The sequence below is a fragment of the Armigeres subalbatus genome, chromosome 1, assembly GCF_024139115.2.
Source record: "Armigeres subalbatus isolate Guangzhou_Male chromosome 1, GZ_Asu_2, whole genome shotgun sequence".
Classification (NCBI taxonomy): domain Eukaryota; kingdom Metazoa; phylum Arthropoda; class Insecta; order Diptera; family Culicidae; genus Armigeres; species Armigeres subalbatus.
Window position 1 is genome coordinate 96,065,875 of NC_085139.1, and position 23,877 is coordinate 96,089,751.

The 23,877-nt window shown below is 39.4% G+C and overlaps 1 protein-coding gene across 1 annotated transcript in view; it reads right to left on the reverse strand.

Annotated features, from left to right (window-relative positions):
- The window catches only part of LOC134203118 (mucin-2), a 105,163-nt gene extending 92,842 nt beyond the window's left edge, over window positions 1-12,321 (reverse strand). Inside the window, exons 1-2 of the mRNA XM_062678074.1 lie at window positions 12,060-12,321; window positions 11,067-11,368 (exon numbers count right to left, since the gene is read on the reverse strand). Of these exons, the coding sequence (XP_062534058.1) occupies window positions 11,067-11,100 (34 nt within the window). The 5' untranslated portion in view covers window positions 11,101-11,368; window positions 12,060-12,321. The remainder of the gene's footprint in view (window positions 1-11,066; window positions 11,369-12,059) is intronic.
- Between the last annotated feature and the right edge of the window lie 11,556 nt (window positions 12,322-23,877).

Below are 23,877 nucleotides of genomic sequence, written 5' to 3' on the forward strand. Positions count from 1 at the left end.
ATGATAGAGATCAATATCAAAGCTTTCAATTCCCTTCGGGATAGAAATTGCAGGGTTGTTACGGAGATCCTGAAATATTTTCCGCGCCGACTAAAATCAAATCCACGCCATTTCCGAGCGACATGAAAATCCATTCTGCGCCAAATCCGCGCGACCCAAAACTAAATTCTAAGCAAATACACGTTAAATATCAATGCATTGATCAATGCAATATTATCAATTTCCCACCTTATCGGCCGCGACGATTTGAAATCGTCGCAAAACAAATTGACGCCAAAATCGTCGCCAGCAGAAATGGCCATAAGATTTGTCAAATCAACTGTGAACAAAATTTTATATAATCAATAATAACATTATTTCCCAAAATTGAGCCCTGTTTTTAATGCAGATTGGCATTATTTTCTAATAAAACTAACATAATTTTAGAATAAAGATGTTGGCGACGATTTTGATAGTGCCTAAAAAATGGTCGGCGCGTTTTGTTACCAAGGAAACAGACAATATTGGCATTGATAAAAAAAAATATGTAGAAAAATATTGTTTGATACTGACCGCACACAAAGCGAACGTGACTGAATGATCGTCCCATGTTATGAATTCTAAATCTTATCACCCAAAATCCCATGTCCGGGTGTTTCCTTCCTTCTACTACTAACAATGTTGTCTCAGAAAAGAACACGTACTTCCTTATTGGCCTGTATCAAGCGAAAAGTCCCGTTATGAAATAGACGCCAGCAGCGAGCAACAAGCGTAAAAAAGAAGAAGCCCTTCTCGAACGCATTGATGATGATGACGCTTTGGCTGACAAAGAAGCGGGATACACGACACTAGCCGATTGGCCCACCAATTGGGAAGCAGAGAAGATTCAAAATAAGGTATAAAAGAAAAGTGCATTCGCTCGCAGAGCATTCAATATTTTTTATACCATCACTAGAAATTCGCGGTTATTTGAAAAGATCGTTTTCTTACTTTTTGCACTTAACCGAAGCAAACAGCCTTTTTCAAGGCTATAAGAGTTAAAAATAATGTTCTCCTTCAGTCGCTATCGCACGGATTAGAAGGCCCTTCAGTGGAAGGGCTGAGATACAGTCTACATCTCCTGCTGAGCCAACTTGTGGATTATTTCAGGCAGTCCTTCAGTGGGAAGGTTGCCACTGTCGAGGCTAATATTTCGTGACCGGACAGATACTTCCTGAATTTTTGACGTAGGACTTACGTCTTTCTTTACTATACTGGGTGTCATTGAGATTTTTGGAAATCGAGAGCGTTACGCTGGAAGGGAAGATTTTGAAAGTTTCTAGCGCATTTATCTTTCGATGGATTTTTAAGAATTATATATCAATCGACTTGGACACTCTCCACCATTTTGCCTATTTCATTGAAACTTAAGATTATTAACGATAAGCTATTGAAAATTTCAATTCTTGTCAAAGCCAGTAAAAATTTCATATGCAATCAATCCCGTGCATTCCTAACACGGACATCAGAATGCGGTATGTCACGGGCCTTCGGGTCTACCGGAAGATTTTCTTTGTGTATAAAAGAAGCAGTGCCTGCCGTGTGCGAGCCATTACAATTTGTGACAGCAGCGCGTACTGACGTGCTTTTTGCTCGCGCATTTTCGTTTCGTTCGTTCGCTGTGTTTACCTACACAGCGACAGCATGCAGTCACCAGCGCCAGCGGTAGAAGAATGCCGGTGGGTCTGCGAATATGAATGAAAGAAGTGGGCGCATTTTTTTGTCATTCTGTGCATGATGATGGTCGGATGCAGTGGTGTCGGTGTGGTGGATGCAATCACCCATCGCATCGCTCGGAGTTCACGGCTAGAGGCCGATGATGGCTGAGGCATCGAGGGCAGCAGTGGTAGATGAAGAAAAATAAAATTAGAGAGATTTGGTCTGCTCATCCATATGACCCCGGGATGGGTACTAGTCATGTCATATGACTGAGCTTATGTTAAGTTGTGCTTGGTACTAAACAACACGTACATTTAAACATGGTTCTGATTCCCCATCAAAACAAATCAACTATACTGGTGAAAATAAAAATGTTTATTAAAATAATTAATCATTTATTTGTTTGGAAAACGGGACGGTTTCCTTAAAATAGCACATTTTGCCCAAGTCTGAAAATTTTATAAATAGAATTTTTAAACTTCAAATACTATGTATCATCAATTAGAAATCTATAAATGCCCTATATTTGCTTAAGTAAATAAGGGCTTAATAGTTAGAAACAAAGCAATTCTAATTATGTGTTTAATTATTACTTTTATTTCCAGAAGTTTTGATTAAACATATTGCTAATAATACTACACAGCATGGAAGTTGTCGTTTCCAATATCAATACCTATAATCAAACTCCATAGATCCAAAGTTAGAAGTTGAATTTAAATACGTGACGTTTATACAAGTCCTACGTCTTCTCGCGGTTATGTTGAAAACATTACCCATTGCTCGTTTTTGGATCACGAAATGTTGTTGGCGCTAATTCGCCTCTACCCCATTGAAAAACTATGTTCCATATTCAGGGGGTGTATGAAAAGGTGACGTTGGGAGTGGCATTGCTAAGAGATTAGCGTCACTCCTTGCTGATTAATCGTCCAGGGATGGGACACAGGTATTTATTTCACCCATATGTCCTGTCCCTTATCCTTAATTACGTATACTTACAAATTTAATACACAATGTAACTGATTAGAGACTGCAATAGGTACGGTGCCCCCAGATCAAAGAAATGACTGGTATGACCGTAAATGTGAGCAGTTAGTGGAATAGAAGAATGCAGCATGGGTGAGATGGCTGCAACACCGAACGAGGGCAAACGAGGCACGATACAAACGGGCGCGGAACAGACAAACTCGATTTTTCGGAGGAAAAATTTCCAGCAGGAAGTTTGAGACCGTGAAGAGACGGAGCAACTGTACCGCTCTAATAACACACAAAAGTTCTATAACAAGTTGAACCGAACTTACGAATGAGCGTTAGGTGATCCATAGGTGGCGGTAGCACTACGAAGAGCACCTAAATGGCTATGTGGCAAATAACGGTGGCAGTATGGTAATGGACATGGGAGCATGCGCGCAGGACACACAACTTCCGGCTCCGAATCTCCAGGAAATCCAGGGAGAGATCGGCCGGCTGAAAACAACAAAGCCCCTGGAGTGTACCAACTACCATTCATTTATTTAGTTTACATCTAAACAGATAACACTGAATCAACAATTTGACGCCACAATACACGGTTCGAAGCCGCATCTCTCCATCCTCGAAAAAGCCTCACGCTCGCCAAGTCGTTTTGCACCTGGTCTGCCCATCTCGCTTGCTGCGCTCCACACCGTCTCGTTCCTGCCGGATCGGAAGCGAACACCATCTTTGCAGGGTTGCTGTCCGGCATTCTTGCAACATGTCCTGCCCATCGTACCCTTCCGGCTTTACCTACCTTCTGGATACTGGGTTCGCCGTAGAGCTGGGCGAGCTCGTGGTTCATTTTTCGCCGCCACACACCGTTTTCTTGCACACCGCCATAAATGGTCCTGAGCACCCGTCTCTCGAATACTCCGAGTGCTTGCAAGTCCTCCTCGAACATTGTCCATGTTTTATTTCCGTAGAGGCCAACCGGTCTTATTAGCGTCTTGTACATAACACATTTGGTGCGGTGGCGAATCTTTTTTGACCGCAGTTTCTTCTGGAGCCCGTAGTAGGCCCGAATTCCACAGATGATGCGCCTTCGTATTTCACGACTAACATTGTTATCAGCCGTTAGCAAGGATCCGAGGTAGACGAATTCCTCGACCATCTCGAAGGTATCACCGTCTATCGTAACACTGCTTCTCAGGCGGGCCCTGTCGCGCTCGGTTCCGCCCACAAGCATGTACTTTGTCTTTGACGCATTCACCACCAGTCCAAGTTTTGCTGCTTCACGTTTCAGGCGGGTGTACAGTTCTGAAACCTTTGCTGTTCAGCCGACAATGTCCATGTCATCCGCGAAACAAATAAATTGACTGGGTCTGTTGAAAATCGTACCCGGCTGTTACACCCGGCTCTCCGCATGATACTTTCTAGCGCAATGTTTGAACAACAGGCACGAAAGTCCATCACCTTGTCTTAGTCCCCGATGCGATTCGAATGAACTGGAGTGTTCGCCCGAAATCTCCACACAGTTTTGCACACCATCTACCGTTGCTTTGATCAGTCTGGTAAGTTTCCCAGGGAAGCTGTTCTCTTCCATAATTTTCCATAGCTCTAAGCGGTCTATACTGTCGCCTTGAAATGATATTCTTCCCTCCCCCTTCATACGGGAGCTTGGCAGAACGAAGGTCGTGCGATATGTGCCATCACAAATATTGCCCTCCGCTTGCTTTCAAATCGACTTCTATCAAAATATTCTTCATGCCTGCCGTATCCTAATGGAACTATCAATTCTATACTTTCGCCTCTAATTCTATCATGAACATGTACGTCTAAGTTTGGCATTTCCATATCATTGTAAATCGTTTAACTTCACGTAGAAGTAACACTCACAAAATCATTAATTTAGTGTATTAATTAGAAGTTTTTTGTGTGCTCCATATCGACATTCTAGAATTCACGAAATGTTTTGAAGTTTAGCTCGTGAGACCTATGCAGCAACATCCTCCAAATTGTTTCGGCAGTTTCCCTTAGATACCTTCCGAAACGTCAAGCCTAAACGAAATATATCAGATGATCTATATTGAAATATTTGGCGTGTTCCAAGCTCTGCTAATCCCCTTTATAAACAGCCTGGTATATTAAAAATCGGTTAGCGGATTACTGAGAATGAATACTTTAGACGAGCTCACTGTCATCCTGGCATTGCGCGGCTATAAAGCAAGACCATGCTGAGGGTGACTGGGTTCAATTCCCGATGCCGGTCTAGGTAATTTTCGGTTTTGAAACGGTCTAATCTTCGCTGGGCATAAAAGTATCATCGTGTTACCCTCATTATATACGCAAAAAGAAACCTCGCGGTTAATAACTGTGGGAGTACTGATTGAACACTAAGCAGTGAAGCGGCAATGTCCTAGTGGGGGATGTAATGCCAATAAGAAGAAGATCATTATGTATTTGAATTCCTATAATATCACCCAAAACATTCTTGAGTTTAGGCCATCAGATCAACTGCCTTGTAGAAGCGTATTTCGTACTTTGAACCAAGCTGTGTATCCCGAGTACCACAATTCAGATCGATTTGGTTGCAGCAACTTAATATGATTTAATTTGGTTGTATAGGTCACAGTAACTCGTCTATAACGAGTGTGTTGCTTGGGATACCTTGAACAGTTCATATTAATTAGTTCATGTGCATATATTATATAACACGTCCCATTCAAATGCAGAGCAAAGAGTGTTTGACATTTTATACCCATACAGAAATATCACAATTGGAATGCTGATGCCATCAAAAACCGATATCGACAGAAAAGCGAGAGCGTAAATTGAGGTGGGTCGACCACACAAAAGAGCGGAGACGATATCTGCAATTAAGCGCTGGGGTGGAACCGCGCAGGACATCGCAGCACAGGCAGACCCAGGGTATCGTAGCGACATAGCCTCAACAAGTAAATAAACGAAGTCGACAGGAATCTGACCTAGGCCCAGGTCAAGGCTTAAGCGAGCAGACGCCCAGGATGGGTATCTTTTACGTTGGCCCTAAAAACCCCTAGGGGTGCTCAGGATACATGAGTGAGTGCGAAATATCGAGAGTCTCTAGTCATAATTAGGAAATATTGGATGATATTCCTCCAGCTTGCTTTGAAGCGTTCTTGATTCTATACTGCACTGTCCACATCAAAACCGCTTATTATGTGTTTGGATAAACATGTTTGAATATAAGTACAGATAAGATGAACAAAGCCGACGAGTTTGAACATCGTGCGTTTTCGGATTCGCTTCCGTGAAATATTGAAAACATCATGGCAAAATCACGCTTCTATTTGATTGTAGATCTGACGACCTGAGCTAAAAAACGTTTTGGATGACCTTCTGTGTATTAAAATGCAGAAAGATCGGTATAACGTTTCTTGGCAGGTATCCAAGCATCTGTTGGGAAGGGATTTATAGCTGCCGAAAACAATTTGGAAACCGTTGTTACGTGGTTCTTACGAGCCGAACTTTAAAACATTTCATTCTAGAATGTCGCTATGAGGCACGCAGAAAAATTTCCAATAAGTCATTTGATTTTTTTTTAGCTGAGCAGGATGACCTGAGCTTGATTTGAAACAAGCATTGTGCTTCTATTTGATTGTAGACCTGACGAGCTGAGCTCAAAAACGTTTTGGATGGCCTTCTGTGTATTAAAATGCAGAAAAATCGGTATAACGTTTCTTGGCATGTATCCAAGGATCTGTTGGGAAGGGTTTTATAGCTGCCGAAAACAATTTGGAAACCGTTGTTGCGTGGGTCTTACGAGCTGAACTTAAGAGCATTTCGCGCATAATAGAATTTTTTACCATGAATCATTTGATATCTTTTAACTGAGTAGGATGTACTCTAGTTATTTTTATGTGCATATTACCTTTCGCTACTATTGTAGAATTTTTGATGAACTAGAATGTCCCTAAATAGTATCTTCAACACGTAAAATTGATTGCATATTTGTCGACAGCTTTTTGTGAAATCTTTTCTCCTGTCTGGAACAATTCGGTTTATTTCGTGATCAGATTTTAAGAAATATGACCATAACTCTTGATCAGGGATACGGCTTTCAAAATCGGTAATTACAGTAATCAGTTATCTTGAAAAAGTTCAAAATCACTTCTACTTGATATATACGAGCACTTCGAAGGCGGTGACTGACTGAGGGTTAAAGGCTGACCATATGTACCGTATTTAACGGGACGGTCCCTTTTTAGGCCTTATTGTGCTATCCCGTCGTAATCTAAAAATTCGACAATTTGTTTTCATTGATTCTTCCGAAAAGCTTCCAAATATTATTCAAACAAATTCAACATTTTAGGCAGGAGCGTTCAGCTCTCGGTTGGCGCATCTTTCAACAAAGAAAGTGGACGAAACCCTTCAAAAAAGTTTAAGATATAATGTTATTAGCGTTGGTAGACAAGTATTTCCAGTATTTCCTGTCAATAAAATGAAGCGCAGGGACAGACATTCTAATTTTCAGATGAAGTTCATTTTCGATTATTCTTAGTAGGTAATTCATTTATTTTCAAATCTGCTTTACCACATATTTTTCAATCATTCGATTTTTTTCGAAACATTAAATACCATTCAAAGTCTTTCTGAATAAATCTGAATTTTTCGAAATCATTCACTGTGAAAAAAAAAACTGCGGCATAAAAATTAAATTATAAATCAACTGAACAAATCGAGTTTAGTTTAAGGCAGTTTCAAACCGAGAGATAATTTGGTCGGAGTAAAGGCTCCTCACGTACTTTAAGGCTAGTGTACACATCAGGAGCTTGTTTGCAAATTTCAGCCATAGTTTACATTAAATCAATCATGAACAGAATAGTTTTTATTATTTGTATGTAGTAAAATATGACGTAGTCATAATTTGAAACAAGCAGTAACATCCACTTCATAGAATGTAAATTTGTAATGAGTCGGTCCGTCGACCCCTGAAAATCTATGAAAACGGTCTATGAAAACGGGAGTAGATAAGCATATGGCGAATTTGAAATTCACCTGAACAAGAGGAAGGGAGAATCTATGATTTCTCCACTCCTTCGAAAAAAACAGGTTTCAAGACCATCCTGCCAAAGCGTGGAAAAATAGTTCTTTCTATACCGAAAGGGGCAAATCGAATCTATCACTAGCCCAGGTGATTCGTTTCAAGCATTCTATTGTGGTATCTACTTCTGAGTTTTCTGATATTTAAAATTATGTTTTCAATGGACTTCAGGGCAACAAGTTTTCTGGATGAGATCAAAATCAAGATTGAACCTCAACTTGGATTAGCATCAAGTTCATTTGATTAAAATGAAGAATAAATTTTACTCTAGTACATACTTCCAACAGAAGCATTCTTCCAATTTTATTCAGTTATTAAGGGAAATGTCCAAAACCCCACTTTAAGCGCCAAAAGTTGCACCAAACATTACAACATGGACGCTAATTGCATTATTTGTGTTGACTCCTCTCACGCCAAGCACAATCGTTCTGTGTGATAAGATTCTAATAACTTCAAATGTGCCAATTGTGGGGGCAATCATAAATCCAATTTATGGGAATGCCCATAGCAAAAAGACAAAATAAAAACACTGTTATTTAATCTTGTCCAACGTTTCGGTCCGTTTGGGACCTTCCTTAGGGACTCAATTCTTACAGGTTTATCCTCAACTGTGGTTCTGCTGAACCATTGATTGTCACGAGCTCGAGATTTTCCCACATAAACGAGAACGGTTCGAGCTCCGCGTTTTTGGTGAAACTCTTTTCGCTTATCGTTCGTTTGAATTCAGTGCCTGGCACATGATCGATCACCAATCATCTGAACAAATCGTGTTTAGTTTAAGGCAGTTTCAAACCGAGCGATAATTTGGTCGGATTAAAGGCTCCTCACGTACTTTAAGGCTAGTGTACACATCAGGAGCTTGTCTGCATATTTCGCTACCATATGTGTGGACGAGATTTATGCGATTCTGTTATGAAAAATTAGAAATTAGGCCCTATTTAAAATACAATCCGGCGGAAATTTCCGAGAGATCGAGCTGTAAACCAGTCTGTACACACTAACTTTTTCTTTCTCGAGCTCGGCAAAATCGGGCATCGCTGTAGCTCAGTAAATTTCAGAACTGAACTTCGGCATAAAATTTGGTTTAGTAACTGAAACGTCAATTTTACTGAGATCTCGGCAAAAATCATGTGTTTGTTTCATATCGGCGAAAAAATTAAGTGTGTAAATTGGTCAGGATTTTTTTAACGTTTCGCGAAGAAATTACACGAGACCCGCTCTTTTCTGGGAGCACATGGGAACAAAATCAATAAACAAGGTTCCCGAGGTGTGAGCGTCATTTAGATCAGTTTCGATCAAAAAGGACTGTGAATTGATTATCTGTAACATTTATTCTCATGCGCCAACCATATTCCTGGAAATAATAAAAATTACATTTTATTAATGTTCTTCCCTTGTATTTTTTCTTAGCCTTCTAAAATCCCAAAAAAGGCCTAAGGCAGGGTACTTTGACTATTGTTTATTATTTTCAATCGTTCAGAATTGAAGAAGTTTTTGATATTGATCAATAATAAAATCCTCAATGCATGTCTAAGACTAGATTAAACTAAATTTCAAAGTTCCCCATTTTTTTTTTAATTTGAGAGATGCGTTATTTCCTGTTCCTTCGTGTTTTTGCCCGCGACCTTTTGAAAAGCGAAATATTTGTAGTTCAGTATTTTTCCACAACTAACTTCATACAATAGAAGTTATGATGGTGAATGTTTCACTCTAAAATATTTCTAATTTCTAACACGGAAAATGAAAATTAAACCAAAACATTTTGAAATTTCCATAGCTCTTGAATTTTATTAGATGGTTTTTTGACATGTCCCGTTTTGCATGCACGTTTGTCCCGGTTTCTCACCGAAATGATCTAGTCAGCCTAGGGTTAATTGCATAAATTGGTCCATTGGAAGTACATGGAGAACAGCGTCTAGCGGTTGTTCGGCGCGCTTCTCATTGAACTCGTCATTGAAAGAGTAGAGTAGCACTTCGGTCTTAGTCTGCGAAAATAGTAAATAATAATGTCGCACCAGTGCATTTTACGCCAAATGGTACATCATTTCATCATAAAACATGTTCAGACAAGTGAACTAAATTCATATGAACAGGATTACACCTTTAATCTTCTTCAAAACAAACAAAATATAATTATTTTTTTTATGTGCTTTTATTATGTGCCATATTTTTTTATGTGCTTTGCACCAACTGTCATAATTTTGCAACAAATGCCTAGATATTAAAGTGTAAGAGAAAAGAGTCTCTAATTTGGACCTACGACCAGGGTTCGTAATGCTCACTCAATCTCAGGAGCACAGGATGCTCCCTTACGAAAATTTTCGGGGAGAAATCGCTTTTCGGGAAAGAAAAACTGCCAGGAGAGTGAACACCATTTTTCACTCACTTCGATTGCCGCCAATCGTTGCTTTGCTCTTTTTCTTTCATATTCGAGTCTTTTCGTGGCATTATCAATGCAAATTGTAGTAGCTTATGTGGAACACATAACTGGTGGTGGTCTGGCTAGAGTAAGCGCATCCCTACGGCTATTATTGTTACTAATCTGAGTTCGAATCCCGGCGCGGCCACACAATTTTGTAATTGTTCTGCGATAATTCTCGCGAAAAGTGAGTGAGATATAAAAGTGATGAAACGAAAAAGGGTTTTCATCTAATAGGCAAGATTTTCGTTTATCTTCCAAGGCTAATTCTAGAGAAAAGATTGATGGATGAAAGATGGTCCTCAACATAAACAACGAAAAAATATTCTCCCTTGGCCCGAAAAACGCTTGCTTTAGTCTCATTGAAACAAAAAGTCGAAACCCTGCTTACGACGTTCTCAAAAAACATGCTAGAATTGTGTTTCACTGGATCAGTGCCAGATTTAGCCAGAGAGGTCTCCAAATCTGTAATTTGCGATTTTTCTTTTTAGAATACATTCATATCATCCCTTCTTGCCACAAATAAATTTTATAATCCTACTAAAAATTACGTTATAAGTTCTATGATATTCGAAATATTTCTAGGATCGACTAAGCAAATTAGGCATCGAAATTACAAAAATCGCGTAAAAGTTTTTTTTTAAATGCTTCTCTGCAGTCCGTTTCAGTAACTTCCTCTAATATTTGGGCATAAGGATATGCCATCATACTCAAAATTAAAAGTTTTTTGGTTGTGATTTACCTAAAATGTTTTAAAGGTTTTCCCTATTTTGAACCTCCAGGTTTGTTTTCATCAATCCCTGAATTGTTTTTAGAATTGATTATTTTTCGGTTGAAAATCATTCAAAACCTTAATAGAGTTTAAAATTTTTTGCTGTGAGTTTTAGGATTCCAAAATAATTTAAAATATTTGAATTCAAAGTTCAGGACACTTACCTGATAAAAGAATTATTTTAGCTGATGTATCCATGTTGTCGTTGTCGTTCGGTTGCCGCTGTCTTGTCGTACTTTTTCACACTGCTGCTGCTGCTGAATTACCACATTCACCGATCCCTCTTGTAGAGGTGATCTCTACTTCCTGTCAGCGTTCACAACAGTCAGCGATCGGCAGGGTTCACTTATCCGGCTTTGTATAATAGCACTAGTGGTTTTATCTTCTCAACTGCTTCACACTTATCAAACTCTCAGTCGTCAATCATAAGACAATTTCACAAAAATATATCCCTCTGAAAAAAATCCTGGAAGAAAAATAGAACTCAAGCAAATAGGTATTCCACCTCGCCGGATTGTTCCCGCATTGTGTCCACTTTGCACGACTACCGTTCTTAGCACCCTCCGAGTTGTAACTGATCTCCGACAACCAGTCCCTGGATTAACAGTTGCTTGTTTCTTTTGCAAAAGGCAGGGCGCTAGTAGGGTAGTTATTATGCACTTGTTCTGTCGTTTTCGTCTAATCTAGATCTTTGCGATCTTGGCACTTGCAGTGACTTTGATTCATAACTCTTGTTATGCTCGTTTCTTCTCGTGTTAATTATCGCATTAATTCGTTCTTTCCGGCACTTTATGTTGTGAGAAAATTTGAGCACAGTTGTTCGCACTAGTTTGACTAATTGTCGTTTCACTTCCACACGGCGCAGGATTTCCCACCGATTTTGATTCTTTCTTGGGCTTGATTATGGGGCCATAAGTTTTCCCACTTCGGAAACACTGAATCACTCAGAAAACTATGCCCTCAAGGCTGCCCACCAAGTTAATCGCATACTACTGTCTGGCTACCGCTTCGGCTAAAATTGCTACCATTGGGTTCCTTCTGGTGTCGAAATAATTGATTTTCCAAACAAAACACACAATCCACCTGAAGAAGTCCGCTGGCGGCTTGGCAGCGATTGAAATTCTACCGCGCTCGCTAGATCACAAATCTGTACTCACGACTGCAGTGGTGAATCTCCATCCACCTCTCGATGATAAATGGACCCTACGCTGAGACCCCGATTGTGTTGGAATTGCGCCACAGACTGACAGGCCGCTGTGCGGGCGGTGGTGGTGGTGGCCCAGCCAAGGGCCAGAACAAACGTTGCGCGCGGAGAACGGACCCTACAAGTCTAGAAGACCAACGATTGTGTGGCAGCGATGCAATACAGTGACGGCGGACGTTTCGGCGCGAATCGACTGCACTTTCCTACGGCTAGCATCCGAATGAGCCCTCGAATGAAAATGAAAGGAAGAGTTAAGTCTCGATCTTCATCGCCCCACAAGCGTCGAGACCCCGAGAAGGCAACGGAGCCAACGGTCGTCGCCGTCGGCGGCGGCAGAAGAGGCTTAGAAGAAGGCGCACATCAATGAACGGTAGGTTTTAGCACGGTGTTCCTCGAATCGTATAAATACGCATCAAATGGGCCTTCGTTGATTATTAATTCAGTATAATATTTAGTCATAAATTAGCAGCTATTGTTTCCGTCATAAAAACAATAATCAATTGCAATTGCACTCCGATCTGTATCGAAATTAAAATCTAAATCCAAACGCGATTTGATTTTCAAATTCTGACCTAAAATCTTATAAAAATTCGAACTCTCTTCCAAACCCATTTCAAATTCTATATCTCCATCCAAAACCTCTACTCGAATTCCTTTCCAAATTGAAATTGAAATCTAAATCAGAATATATAAATTTTATATACAAGTCAAGTACAATGCAGCAAAATTTTTCATTCAAAATCATCATTAAATTTTTTTCAATACAATTTATCGAATTAATAGAGTTAGAGGCGAAAGTATAGAATGAATTGCTCCGTTAGGATACGGCAGACATGAAAATGTTTTATAGAAGTGGATTTGAAAGCGAGCGGATCGTAATATTTGTGATGATATAATCGACATTTGTATTTCAGACCGCATCGTGCTTTCGTGCTGTGCGGTTCTTTCTCTCTTTGCGGAAGGAAGTTTTTAATACTACCCGAAGCTATTTTAATTTCAACGGTGCTTCTTAGCGCTATTTGTACCCACTGATCCCGTTACGATCTTTGCAAGGACCCGTGCCTTCGTTTTACGTTGGACCCGTTTGCGGAAGTAAAATTCCGACAAGCGGTGGTAATCCTGCAGGGACACCGTTCTGGGAAAAAACCTCTTAGAAGGTCACGTCTCCACGCTCAGCAATGAGTATTAACAAAAACAAGAGGAAGGGGGAGTCTCTGAATTCTCCACTTCCTTCAAAGCAACAAGGTTTCAAGCCCGTCCTGCCCAAGCGCGGAAAAAATAGAAGGAAGCTGGAGAATTCAGATATTCCTTCTAACTCTAATATCGGAAATAATTCTTCTCCAATCGAACTGAGCAATCAGTTCGATTTGATTAATGATGAAATTGAGCAAATCGAATCTACCTCTAGCCCAGGTGATTCGATGCATGCGAAAAAGCAAAGGATTCCGCCAATTGTGGTATCTGTTGCCGAGTTTTCTGGCTTCCGGAATGAGATTTTGAGTAACCTTCAGGGGATCAAGGTTTCATTTCAGATTGCTAGGAAGGGTGACTGCCGCGTTTTGCCGGGATCCTTTGACGATCGCAAACGTCTTCTTCACTATTTAACTGAGAAGCGCCATAAATTCTTCACATACGACGACAAAACTGAGCGATTGTTCAAAGTCGTCTTGAAAGGTCTCCCCAGTGATGACAAATCACTGGATGAGATTAAAATTGAAATTTCTCAACTACTTGGATTTTCACCAGTCCAAGTAATTAAGATGAAAAGAAATCCCATTCTGGTACTTCCCAGAGGGCATTTCTCAAGAATTTTATTTAGTTCATTTTAACAAAAGTGAACTAAATAATATGAAAAGTTTGGAAAAGGCCTGTATTATGTCCCACGTCCGTGTTACATGGGAACATTTCCGCAGGCCTGGGAAATTTCCAAAACCCCACCCAGTGCCGTAAGTGCCAAAAGTGGGGTCATGGAACCAAACATTGTCACATAGATGCTAAATGCATGATTTGTGGTGGAACCTCTCACGCCAAGGACGCATGTTCTGTGAGAGAAGATTCCAATAAATTTAAGTGCGCAAACTGTGGGGCAATCATAAATCCAATTTCTGGGAATGCCCTTCACGCAAAAAAATTTTGAATTCCCGTGCAAAATTGATGACGGGAAATTCCAATCGGATCCCAGATTCGACGGGTAGAAATTTTTCAAACGCTCAAATTTCGAAACCGGTTACCGGTCGAGCAATTCATACCCACCACAATTCACAAACAAATTTTGCCGCTCGTCGACGGGTAGCAAGCACTACAGTAAGTTCCAATTTTTCGAATGTACCTACGTATGCAAACATCGCTGCTGGTAGACAAAATTTTTCTTCTCAAAATGAGGTTTATACCCATGTCCCAACGGAAAATAATGGTCATGTTGCCGATTCAGGTAGCATGACTGCTTCCGATTTTGATTTTTTAACTGAACAATTGCATCACATGATTGATGCAATGTTCAAAGCAAATACCATTCCTGAAGCTGTTCAGGTTGGTATAAAGTACACACAAAAAATTGTTATCGGACTCCGTTTCAATGGATCCAAATAATTATGTGAAAGTTTTAAATTGGAATGCCCGCTCTCTAAAGGGTAAGGAAGATGAATTATTCAACTTCCTAAAAGTTCATAATGTGCATATTGCCATTATAACTGAAACGTATTTAAAACCAGGACCCTCCATTAAAAGAGATCCAAACTATTTTATCTACAGAAATGATCGTCTTGACAGCGCCTGTGGTGGGGTCGCCATTGTCATTAATAGACGTATCAAACATAAATTATTTTCTTCGTTTGAAACCAAAGGGTTTGAAACCTTGGGAGTTTCTGTTGAAACAAATTTTGGACAATTTTCCTTCATTGCAGCCTACTTGCCTTTTCAATGCAATGGGCAGCAAAAGAATTTGTTGAAAGCTGATCTTCAAATTCTGACTCGCAACAAATCAAAATTCTTCGTAATTGGTGACTTCAATGCCAAACACCGTTCATGGAATAATGCTCAAAGCAATTCCAATGGTAAAATTTTATTTGAAGATTGTTCTGCGGGATATTATACTATTCAATATCCCAATGGACCAACTTGTTTTTCTTCCAGTCGAAATCCTTCTACAATTGATTTAGTTTTAACGGATTCAAGTCAGCTGTGTGGCCAATTGGTAACTCATGCTGACTTTGACTCTGATCACCTTCCTGTGACATTTGAAATCTCACAAGAAGCCATTTATAATCCAATCAGCTCTACTTTTAATTATCATAGAGCTGATTGGGATTTATAGAAACGTATATCGATAGGAATTTTGATGTTGATATTCCTCTCGATACCAAAAGTGATATTGATAATGCTCTCGTATCTTTGACAAATTTAATTGTCGAAGCCAGAGGCATTGCAATTCCGAAATGTGAAGTTAAATTCAACTCCATTATTATTGACGACGATCTTCAGCTACTGATCCGTCTTAAAAATGTGAGAAGAAGGCAATATTAAAGAACTCGCGATCCCGCGTTGAAAGTTATTTGACGTGATTTGCAAAATGAAATTAAAAACGTTTCGCTATTCTGAGAAATACCAACTTTGAGAATAATGTCTCGAAGTTGGATCCCAGTTCGAAACCCTTTTGGAAATTAACAAAATTCTTAAAAACCTCAAAAGCCAACTCCCGCGCTTAAAGATGGAAATAAATTTTTATTAACAAATGGCGAAAAGGCTCAAAACGTTGCTCAGCAGTTCTATAGTGCCCATAATTTTAGTCTAGGTCTTACTAGTCCAATTTAAGATCAGTTTACACGGAGCTTCGAAGACATTCTCAATCAAGAGAATGTTTTGACCCTTCGTTGGGAACTAATTTGGATGAAGTGAGATCTATTACTAGAAAATTTAAAAATATGAAAGCCCCAGGTGATGATGGTATTTTCTACATACTTATCAAAAACTTCCTGAGAGCTCTTTATCATTTTGGTTAATTTATTTAACAAATGTTTTCAATTGGCATACTTTCCAGATAAATGGAAAAACGCCAAAGTTGTTCCAATTTTGAAGCCGGACAAAAATCCAGCTGAGGCTTCTAGTTATCGCCCAATCAGTTTGCTTTCTTCAATAAGCAAACTGTTTGAAAAGATTATTTTAAATAGAATTATGGTTCATATTAATGACAATTCTATTTTTGCTGATGAGCAATTTGGTTTTCGCCATGGGCATTCAACCACTCATCAGTTATTAAGAGTTACGAACTTAATTCGGCTCAACAAATCTGAAGGATATTCGACTGGAGTTGCTCTTCTTGATATAGAGAAAGCATTTGACAGTGTTTGGCATGAAGGTTTGATTGTAAAATTGATGAATTTTAATTTTCCCCTGTACATCATTAAACTGATCCAAAATTATTTATCAGATCGCTCGCTGCAGGTAAACTATCAGAATACTAAATCTGATAGATTGCCTGTAAGGGCTGGTGTCCCCCAAGGCAGCATACTGGGGCCCATATTGTATAACATTTTTACTTCTGACTTACCTGATTTACCACCAGGGTGTCAACAATCTTTGTTTGCAGATGACACGGGCCTTTCAGCCAAAGGGCGAAGCCTTCGTGTCATTTGTAGTAGATTGCAAAAAAGTTTGGATGTTTTCTCCACTTACTTGCAAAAATGGAAAATTTCCTCGAATGCTTCCAAAACTCAGCTTATAATTTTCCCACATAAGCCGAGAGCTTCTTATTTGAAACCTTCTAGCAGACATATTGTCACTATGAATGGGGTTCCAATTAATTGGTCTAGCGAAGCTAAATATTTAGGACTTCTGCTAGATCAAAATTAACTTTTAAAAATCACATTGAAGGCCTTCAAGCCAAATGTAACAAATATATTAAGTGCCTATATCCACTTATAAACAGAAAATCAAAACTTTGTCTTAAGAACAAACTTTTGATTTACAAACAAATTTTAGACCTGCCATGTTGTATGCTGTGCCAATATGGGCTAGTTGCTGCAATACCAGAAAGAAGGCACTCCAGAGGATTCAAAATAAAATTTTGAAAATGATTCTGAAGTTGCCTCCGTGGTATAGTACCAATGAACTTCATAGAATTTCTAATATTGAGACATTGCAACAAATGTCCAACAAAATAATTTCCAATTTCGTTGCAATCTTCTATTGCAACGATTAACTCCTTGTACCCTTAGTATAAAATAGGTTAAGTTTAGTTTAAGTTGAAAACATTGTAATTCCTACATGGTTCAATTCAACCAGAGGAAAAAATTCTAACTGCCAGAGGCAATTGAAATGTATTAATAATAACTAAAAGCGTAACATAGCAAATAAGGATGATAGTGTTAAGAAAACACGGAACACCTAGTCTAAGAGATGAATGCATGTATTAGATAATTAGCAAATATAATACGCATTCTAGACACACCGTGCCTAGGGTACGGCACGTATTGCCATTTGTTGGGGGTTATTGCGCGAATCTCTTCTCCGTGTGCACAGCGGCGCGCGATCTTCGGGTCGCTTCTTTTTTTTTCTACAGGGGCTATTATAGTTCAGAAGGCAGTAAATAGTACCAAGCAAAGTCGGAGATCGTTGGTTGGATGGCTGTTTTTTTCCTCTTCTACGATGATGCTTCTAATATTTAGTATGAACGTGCATCTTCAGTTGCTTCTTGGAGCCTCTTGCTTCGTCCCGCGCCCGTCATCATAATCATCTGCAACGAAATCGTCGGATATTGCAGATTTGTTTAAATTTTCACAGTATGTTTTAGGTTTTAGGTAATAACTCGATGATGTTTTGTTTGCACGAGGCACTAACATGAACATGTATTTGCACGATAGAAACATTTTGAAGTTGAAATAACAGTGGCTGAAGCGGCTGGTATTCGGGAAGCGACATTTGAATGTCAATTAATGGGTGTCGAGGGAGGTCGTGTAAACAGTTTTTGATCATTTCAGGCTTGGCTAAGTGTGGATTTCTAATAACACGCTGAAACTGGCGCTTTTCACAAGTCAATTGGAATTTAAAATTCGGAAAATGGTGGTTTCGCAACATCAGAGAACTCTTCGATTACTGTTTGCTAAGCCATTATTTCTTCTGAGTAACACCCTGAGTTATGATCAATTGTAAATCAGGATTTATTTCAGGAATTTGAGGAAGTTTTTGCGAATTCCTCGGAAACAATTAGGGGTTATCCAGAAACCACATTTTCATTTTTTTGGTGGATTCTTAACGCTTTCATATAAAATTTAGTTCAGATCAATTTTTTTTTTCGTTCCCTTATTTTCTTATAGATCATGTTTACCGTTTTTACATTTCTGAATTTATTTCAATATTTTAAACTAACATTGTAACCGTTATTCTGAAATTATATTTTGTAGATTTGGAAGGAATATATAGTGTTTGATTCGAAAGCTTGAGGTTTTATCTAGAAGTGCGATTTATTTTGCAGCTTTTTGTGGTATTTTTGTGATTTTCATATGATTCATTTGTTTCAGAAATATTCTCGGATACGTAAAATATTCTTGAATGAGTCCTTTGACTGATTGACTTACCTATGTTTTTGCCTTTCTCGTACAACTAAGTTGTACCGAAAGGCTATCATTTCACTCCGAAAACGAACTTTTTATAGAAGCCTCTGAAACCCATAGTATTATATACCAATCGACTCAGCTCGACGAGCTGAGCACATGTCTGTCTATCCGTGTGTATGTATGTTTTTTTTCTTCCTAAACAATAGAGGAGGAATCTGCTCAACAGACATCCTGGGTTGCCCAGGAAGTGCGGGGTTAGGGGTCACCTCCAACAGCAAACGAGGGAGGCAGGACTGCAGACAACTGCGAGACAACTGAGCGAGACAAATCCTAACCTAACAATGAGTGTTGTTACCACACGCTGTTAGAAAAATCTTTTCAGATATTAGGAAAAGTTTCAAGTCCGCTATGAAAATGGAACTCTGATACACTGCATGGGAGGCTTTGATACCATCTCTCCTCCATCCCAGCAACTTGAAAGCAGAGTGAATAAAGCAGAACACCTGATGTGTTTTGGTTTTATTCCAGTAGAGCAAGCATAACACAAATACTCAAGTCGTAGCTTCCCTGGATATCATATCAAGTTTGACTTGGCGAACTCTGTTGCTCTTTGTTTACGCAGCAACGATCGCCCATAATCGTTGTTTGGTATCCATCTGAACAAGGCTGTTCAGTCACTGGCATAGGATACTATGATTGAATTAGATCACTGCTCGTCCGCTTCACTCACGCTTTCAATGCCTGGTGTAGATGCTGTCTGAAGCAACCATGGCCTGTAAAGACCTGGGCCAGGTGGCAAGTGATTTCCCTATGGCGCCTCTTGACCCAAGTACCTATCTCCGGTATCAACCTATGTGTCCATCTACCCTTAGTGGAACTGTCCCACGCACGCTGCCATTTAACCATTGAGGCCAACCTGACAGTCCTACGGATGCCTCTCGTGCAGCGCATTTCGAAACACTCTATGTCTTTACCGAAAACGATGTCAATAGGCATCGTACCGGTGAAGACGCAAAGTGCATCGTGCGACACGGTACGGTACGCACTCGCAACTCTTAGGCATATGAGTATATATGTACTTTCTAACTTCGTTCTTTAGCAGTTAATACGCAGAGCCGTACCCCAAGGTATGGCCCCCATACGTCAGTATGGACAGAGCGACACTAGCCAGAAGCTTGCGCTTGCTGGCATAAACCGCAGAGCTATTGAACATCATCCGGGACAATGCCACTATAGCTGTGGAGGCACGCTTGCAGGCGTAATTGACGTGGCTACCAAAGGTGAGCTTATCGTCGATCATTACCCCCAAGAGATTGATAGAGCGTTCAGAGGTGACCGCGCAGTTGCCTGCCCTTATCACCGCTTGTTGCTCCGACTTTCGGTTGTTAACAACAACCACCTCAGTCAACTCCACCTCTTCGATCGATTCGCCGTAGACTTCCAGCGTAATATCGTCAGCGAAGCCGGGAACTTCAACCTCAAGACACCGTCGTACATGACGTTCCATAACACCGGACCCAGTATGGAACCTTGCGGAACCCCTGAGGTTATGTCAACGCACTTCCGACCCGCCTCCGTGTCCCTGGCAGCTCCACAAAATGAGGCCAGGGGCTTGGGTCATGGCGTGGGAAGAGCCCCGTGATGATCCTCTCCAGCAACTCTGGAGACCGCTCTGTAGGGGCCATCGCCACACGTGTCTTGGCCATTACGACCCTAAAGGCGTCACCTCATGGATTCGCGTTGGCACTTTGACATAGGCCCTCGAAGCAGGCTATTTTGCTTGATCTAATCTCAGTCTTCAGAGCGGCTCTAGCAGCCACGAACGCCATCCATCATTCAACACGCTCCTCTTCTGTGCATGTTCGCTTCATCCGCCTCCGTGCCCGTAGGCAGGCGCTGCGCAGGTTCGCAATTGCTTGAGTCCACCAGTAAGCCGGTGGCCTCCCATTCCTAGGGTGGACTTTCCTAGGCATGGTGGCATCGCATGCACACGACTGTACTGTTACCAGCTGCTCGCCGCTCAGACCGAGAGTATTGTGCTCGCGGCGGAGCGCTTCCTTAAACACTTCGTCGTCGAAGTATGATGTCTTCCACATACGAGGGCTAGGCCTCCCCCTTCTTCCGTCCGCTGACTGCTGGTCATATAGTCGATACTGTAGCGAACCGCCAGGTGGTTGCTGTGAGTATAGCCATCATCTACCCTCCAGTTCAAACTACTCGTTTGGCCAGGGCTCCAGAACGTAACGTCGATAATCGACTCGGCCCCGTTCCAGCTGTAGGTACTTTTGGTACCGACATTGCACAGTGGGCCACGTCGTGAAATTAGGAGGAAAAAATTATTTTCACCATAATGGTAATTTTTTAGGATCGAAGCGTCTTCAGCAAAGTCAAAGCTTATTATTTAAGCTTTATTTTGAAATTTGCTGCAAGAGAGATAATTTTCAAATTCTATATTTCTAATTTTAGCATTGTACAATGTTCTAAAAAGTTGTTCTTTATTTAATTTTGAGGCACTTTGCTGGAGAAATCATTGTTGTACGTCGTTTGTATCATTTGTTATGATAATTTTAAATAATTATGTTAGGGTGATCCTAAAAAATCAATATTTTGATTGTAACTTTTTAGTTTTAATTTTTATCGAAGTGACGTCTTCTACAAAGTTTTAGAGCATAAAAAAAATGCACGTTTTGGTTACATAACCAAGGAAATTCATTGGTGGATTGCAGAGATATCACTGTTTTTCTTGAAAAAATCCGTTGTTTTCAAATGCCTGTATTTTTGAATGGGTTAAAAGGGGGATCCATTTTCCCAGGTTTAGACAGAGGAAGGGCTAAGGATTGCTCTTCATATTTTGGTATTGGGGAATTTGAGGTTTTTCCATCATTGAAAAAAATAGCTTTGTGTACGACGAAATCAAAATCATCAGTTCTAGAAGTGTTATAAAACCGAAAATTCCGCCCAATTACTATAAACAAAATGTTTATAGTAATCATAACTTCCTTATATATTTCCAGCGCACCTTCACTCAATATACCGATTGGTAGAATACAGTGGCGTAGCCAGAAAATTGGTTCGGGGGGGATTTCTGAACATTTTTTTTTTCGAAAAAAAAAATGTCTTCTAAAAAGTTTGTCTCTGGGGGGGTTTTATGAGAAAAGTGAAAGAACAAGTTCCTGAGCTAAACATGATGGATAAAGGATCTTTGAAAACCCCCTTAATATTGATCTTCGCGGATGACATATTGATAATAGCGAAAAATCGGGGTGAATTGAAAAAAATACTTAAAGCACTCGAGGATGCCTTGAGTGATGTAGGACTGGCAATCAACAATGATAAAAGCCAAATACTAATCCGTGCTCCTAATTCAATGGTAGCTACACCAGAATCAGTAGAGCTAAACGGTAGAAGGTATAAGGTGGAAAAGTCAATGAGGTATCTTGGTACGTGGTTTACAGATACTCTGAATCGACCAGCGACGACTAGACAAAGATGTGTGAACGCAGCAAAAGTAATGAAAAATAGTGGTAGAATTTTGCAAGAAATATAAACCGACGTGGGAAATTGGAAAACTAATCTACAATACAGTGATGGCACCATCTATATACTAAATAATATACTAAAACGGCCACCCTAACCAAAAGGAGCAGAATGCAGTTAGGAAGGTACGAGAAGCAAATATTGAAGGATATTTGGAATCAGTGTAGAAAAACAGATAGCTGTAAGTTTACCGTACGCAAAGAACTGAAAGGAAGAACGATCAACAGAAGAGTAAGAGTGAACAGAATTAGTTACTTTGGACATATCGAAAGAAGAGCAGAAAAGCATCCAATTAAAATAGCAATGCGTTTGAACCTTGAAAAGAAAAAACATGGAAGACCAAGCTTCACATGGAAAGATTCGTTACAACAAGATTTCAACAGATACGATGGAATGAATGAAGATAATTGGAAGCAGCTAGCAAAAGATAGGGATAAAATAAAAAAGAAAGCAGAAGAGGTATACAAGGAGCAAGCTAGCGAAATTTCCGAAGGGGAGGACAGTTCAGAAGAAAACACATAAGTAGAGAAATAAACAAAGAATGTATTTGAGAGCACTCAATCGTCAACCGTTCATCAAGAATACGTTCCTATTAAGAAGAGCAGGAAGCAACCGAGAGTATGAAAGGAAAAGAAATAACAGAAGTACGAATAGTATGGATGGTAGTTGATTGTGAGAGAAGTTTAATAGTGGTCACGTAAAAGAATATCCGAAAAAAAAGGGGGATATAATAACACGGATACAGCAAAAGCCTTAAAAGCCTTGATGCCGACTGCATTTGTATCAGCATTCAGTTTTTAATTGGGACACAATTAATAATAATGAAAGAGGGCTCGGATCTGAATGCTAATACAACAAAAAAAAATAAGTAAATGTAAAAAAAAAATAAATAAAAAAAATAAAAAAAAAAACAAAAAATAAAAAATAAAAATTAAGAAAAGACTTTAAAATAAAAAAGAAATAAAATAAAATCAAAATAAACAAAAAAATAAATGGAAAGCATTAAGAGAAAAAAAAAACAAAACAAAACAAAAATGATAGTAACGAACAGCTTGATTTAAAGATCTTGAGTATTTAATGTCGGTATAAAAGAGAATTTTGAAGTAAACAATAATATGTAAGTTGATAAAAGTAGAAGTTTTGAAGTGAGGGAGGAAGGGAGGTCGTTACTATCATTTTATTTTATTTTGTTTGAAGAGTTCTATATAAAATAAAATATATTATTTATAAAAATACGATAAACTCAAACACCTCAGGTACAGTAAGAGAGACATCGGTATCGTTATGTAATGATTGGATTCGAACACTCAGCTTTACAGATCCAGTTGAGAACTCAAGAAGAATTGGTCTTGCTGTTAGGTGGAACCGCATGCGAAGTGGGACTCCAGCTAGGATGGTGGCCAGCTACATACATACTTTCAACAAGGATTCTGCAATGATTGATAAATTATAATATGATATGATAATAAAAACATCATTCATTTATATTTCCAGGAATAGTGTTATGAGGATATTTCATTTTTTTTTTCTAAAATTTGTATTTTCAGCTCTTAAATTCATTCCTAATGAAAAAAGGCAATCTCGGATAATAGATCATTGCATTATTCACAAAAAGCTGTTTCTTCAACATATATTGTTTATTTATCCTCTTCTTCTATATCTTTAGATATAAAGGTGAAATGG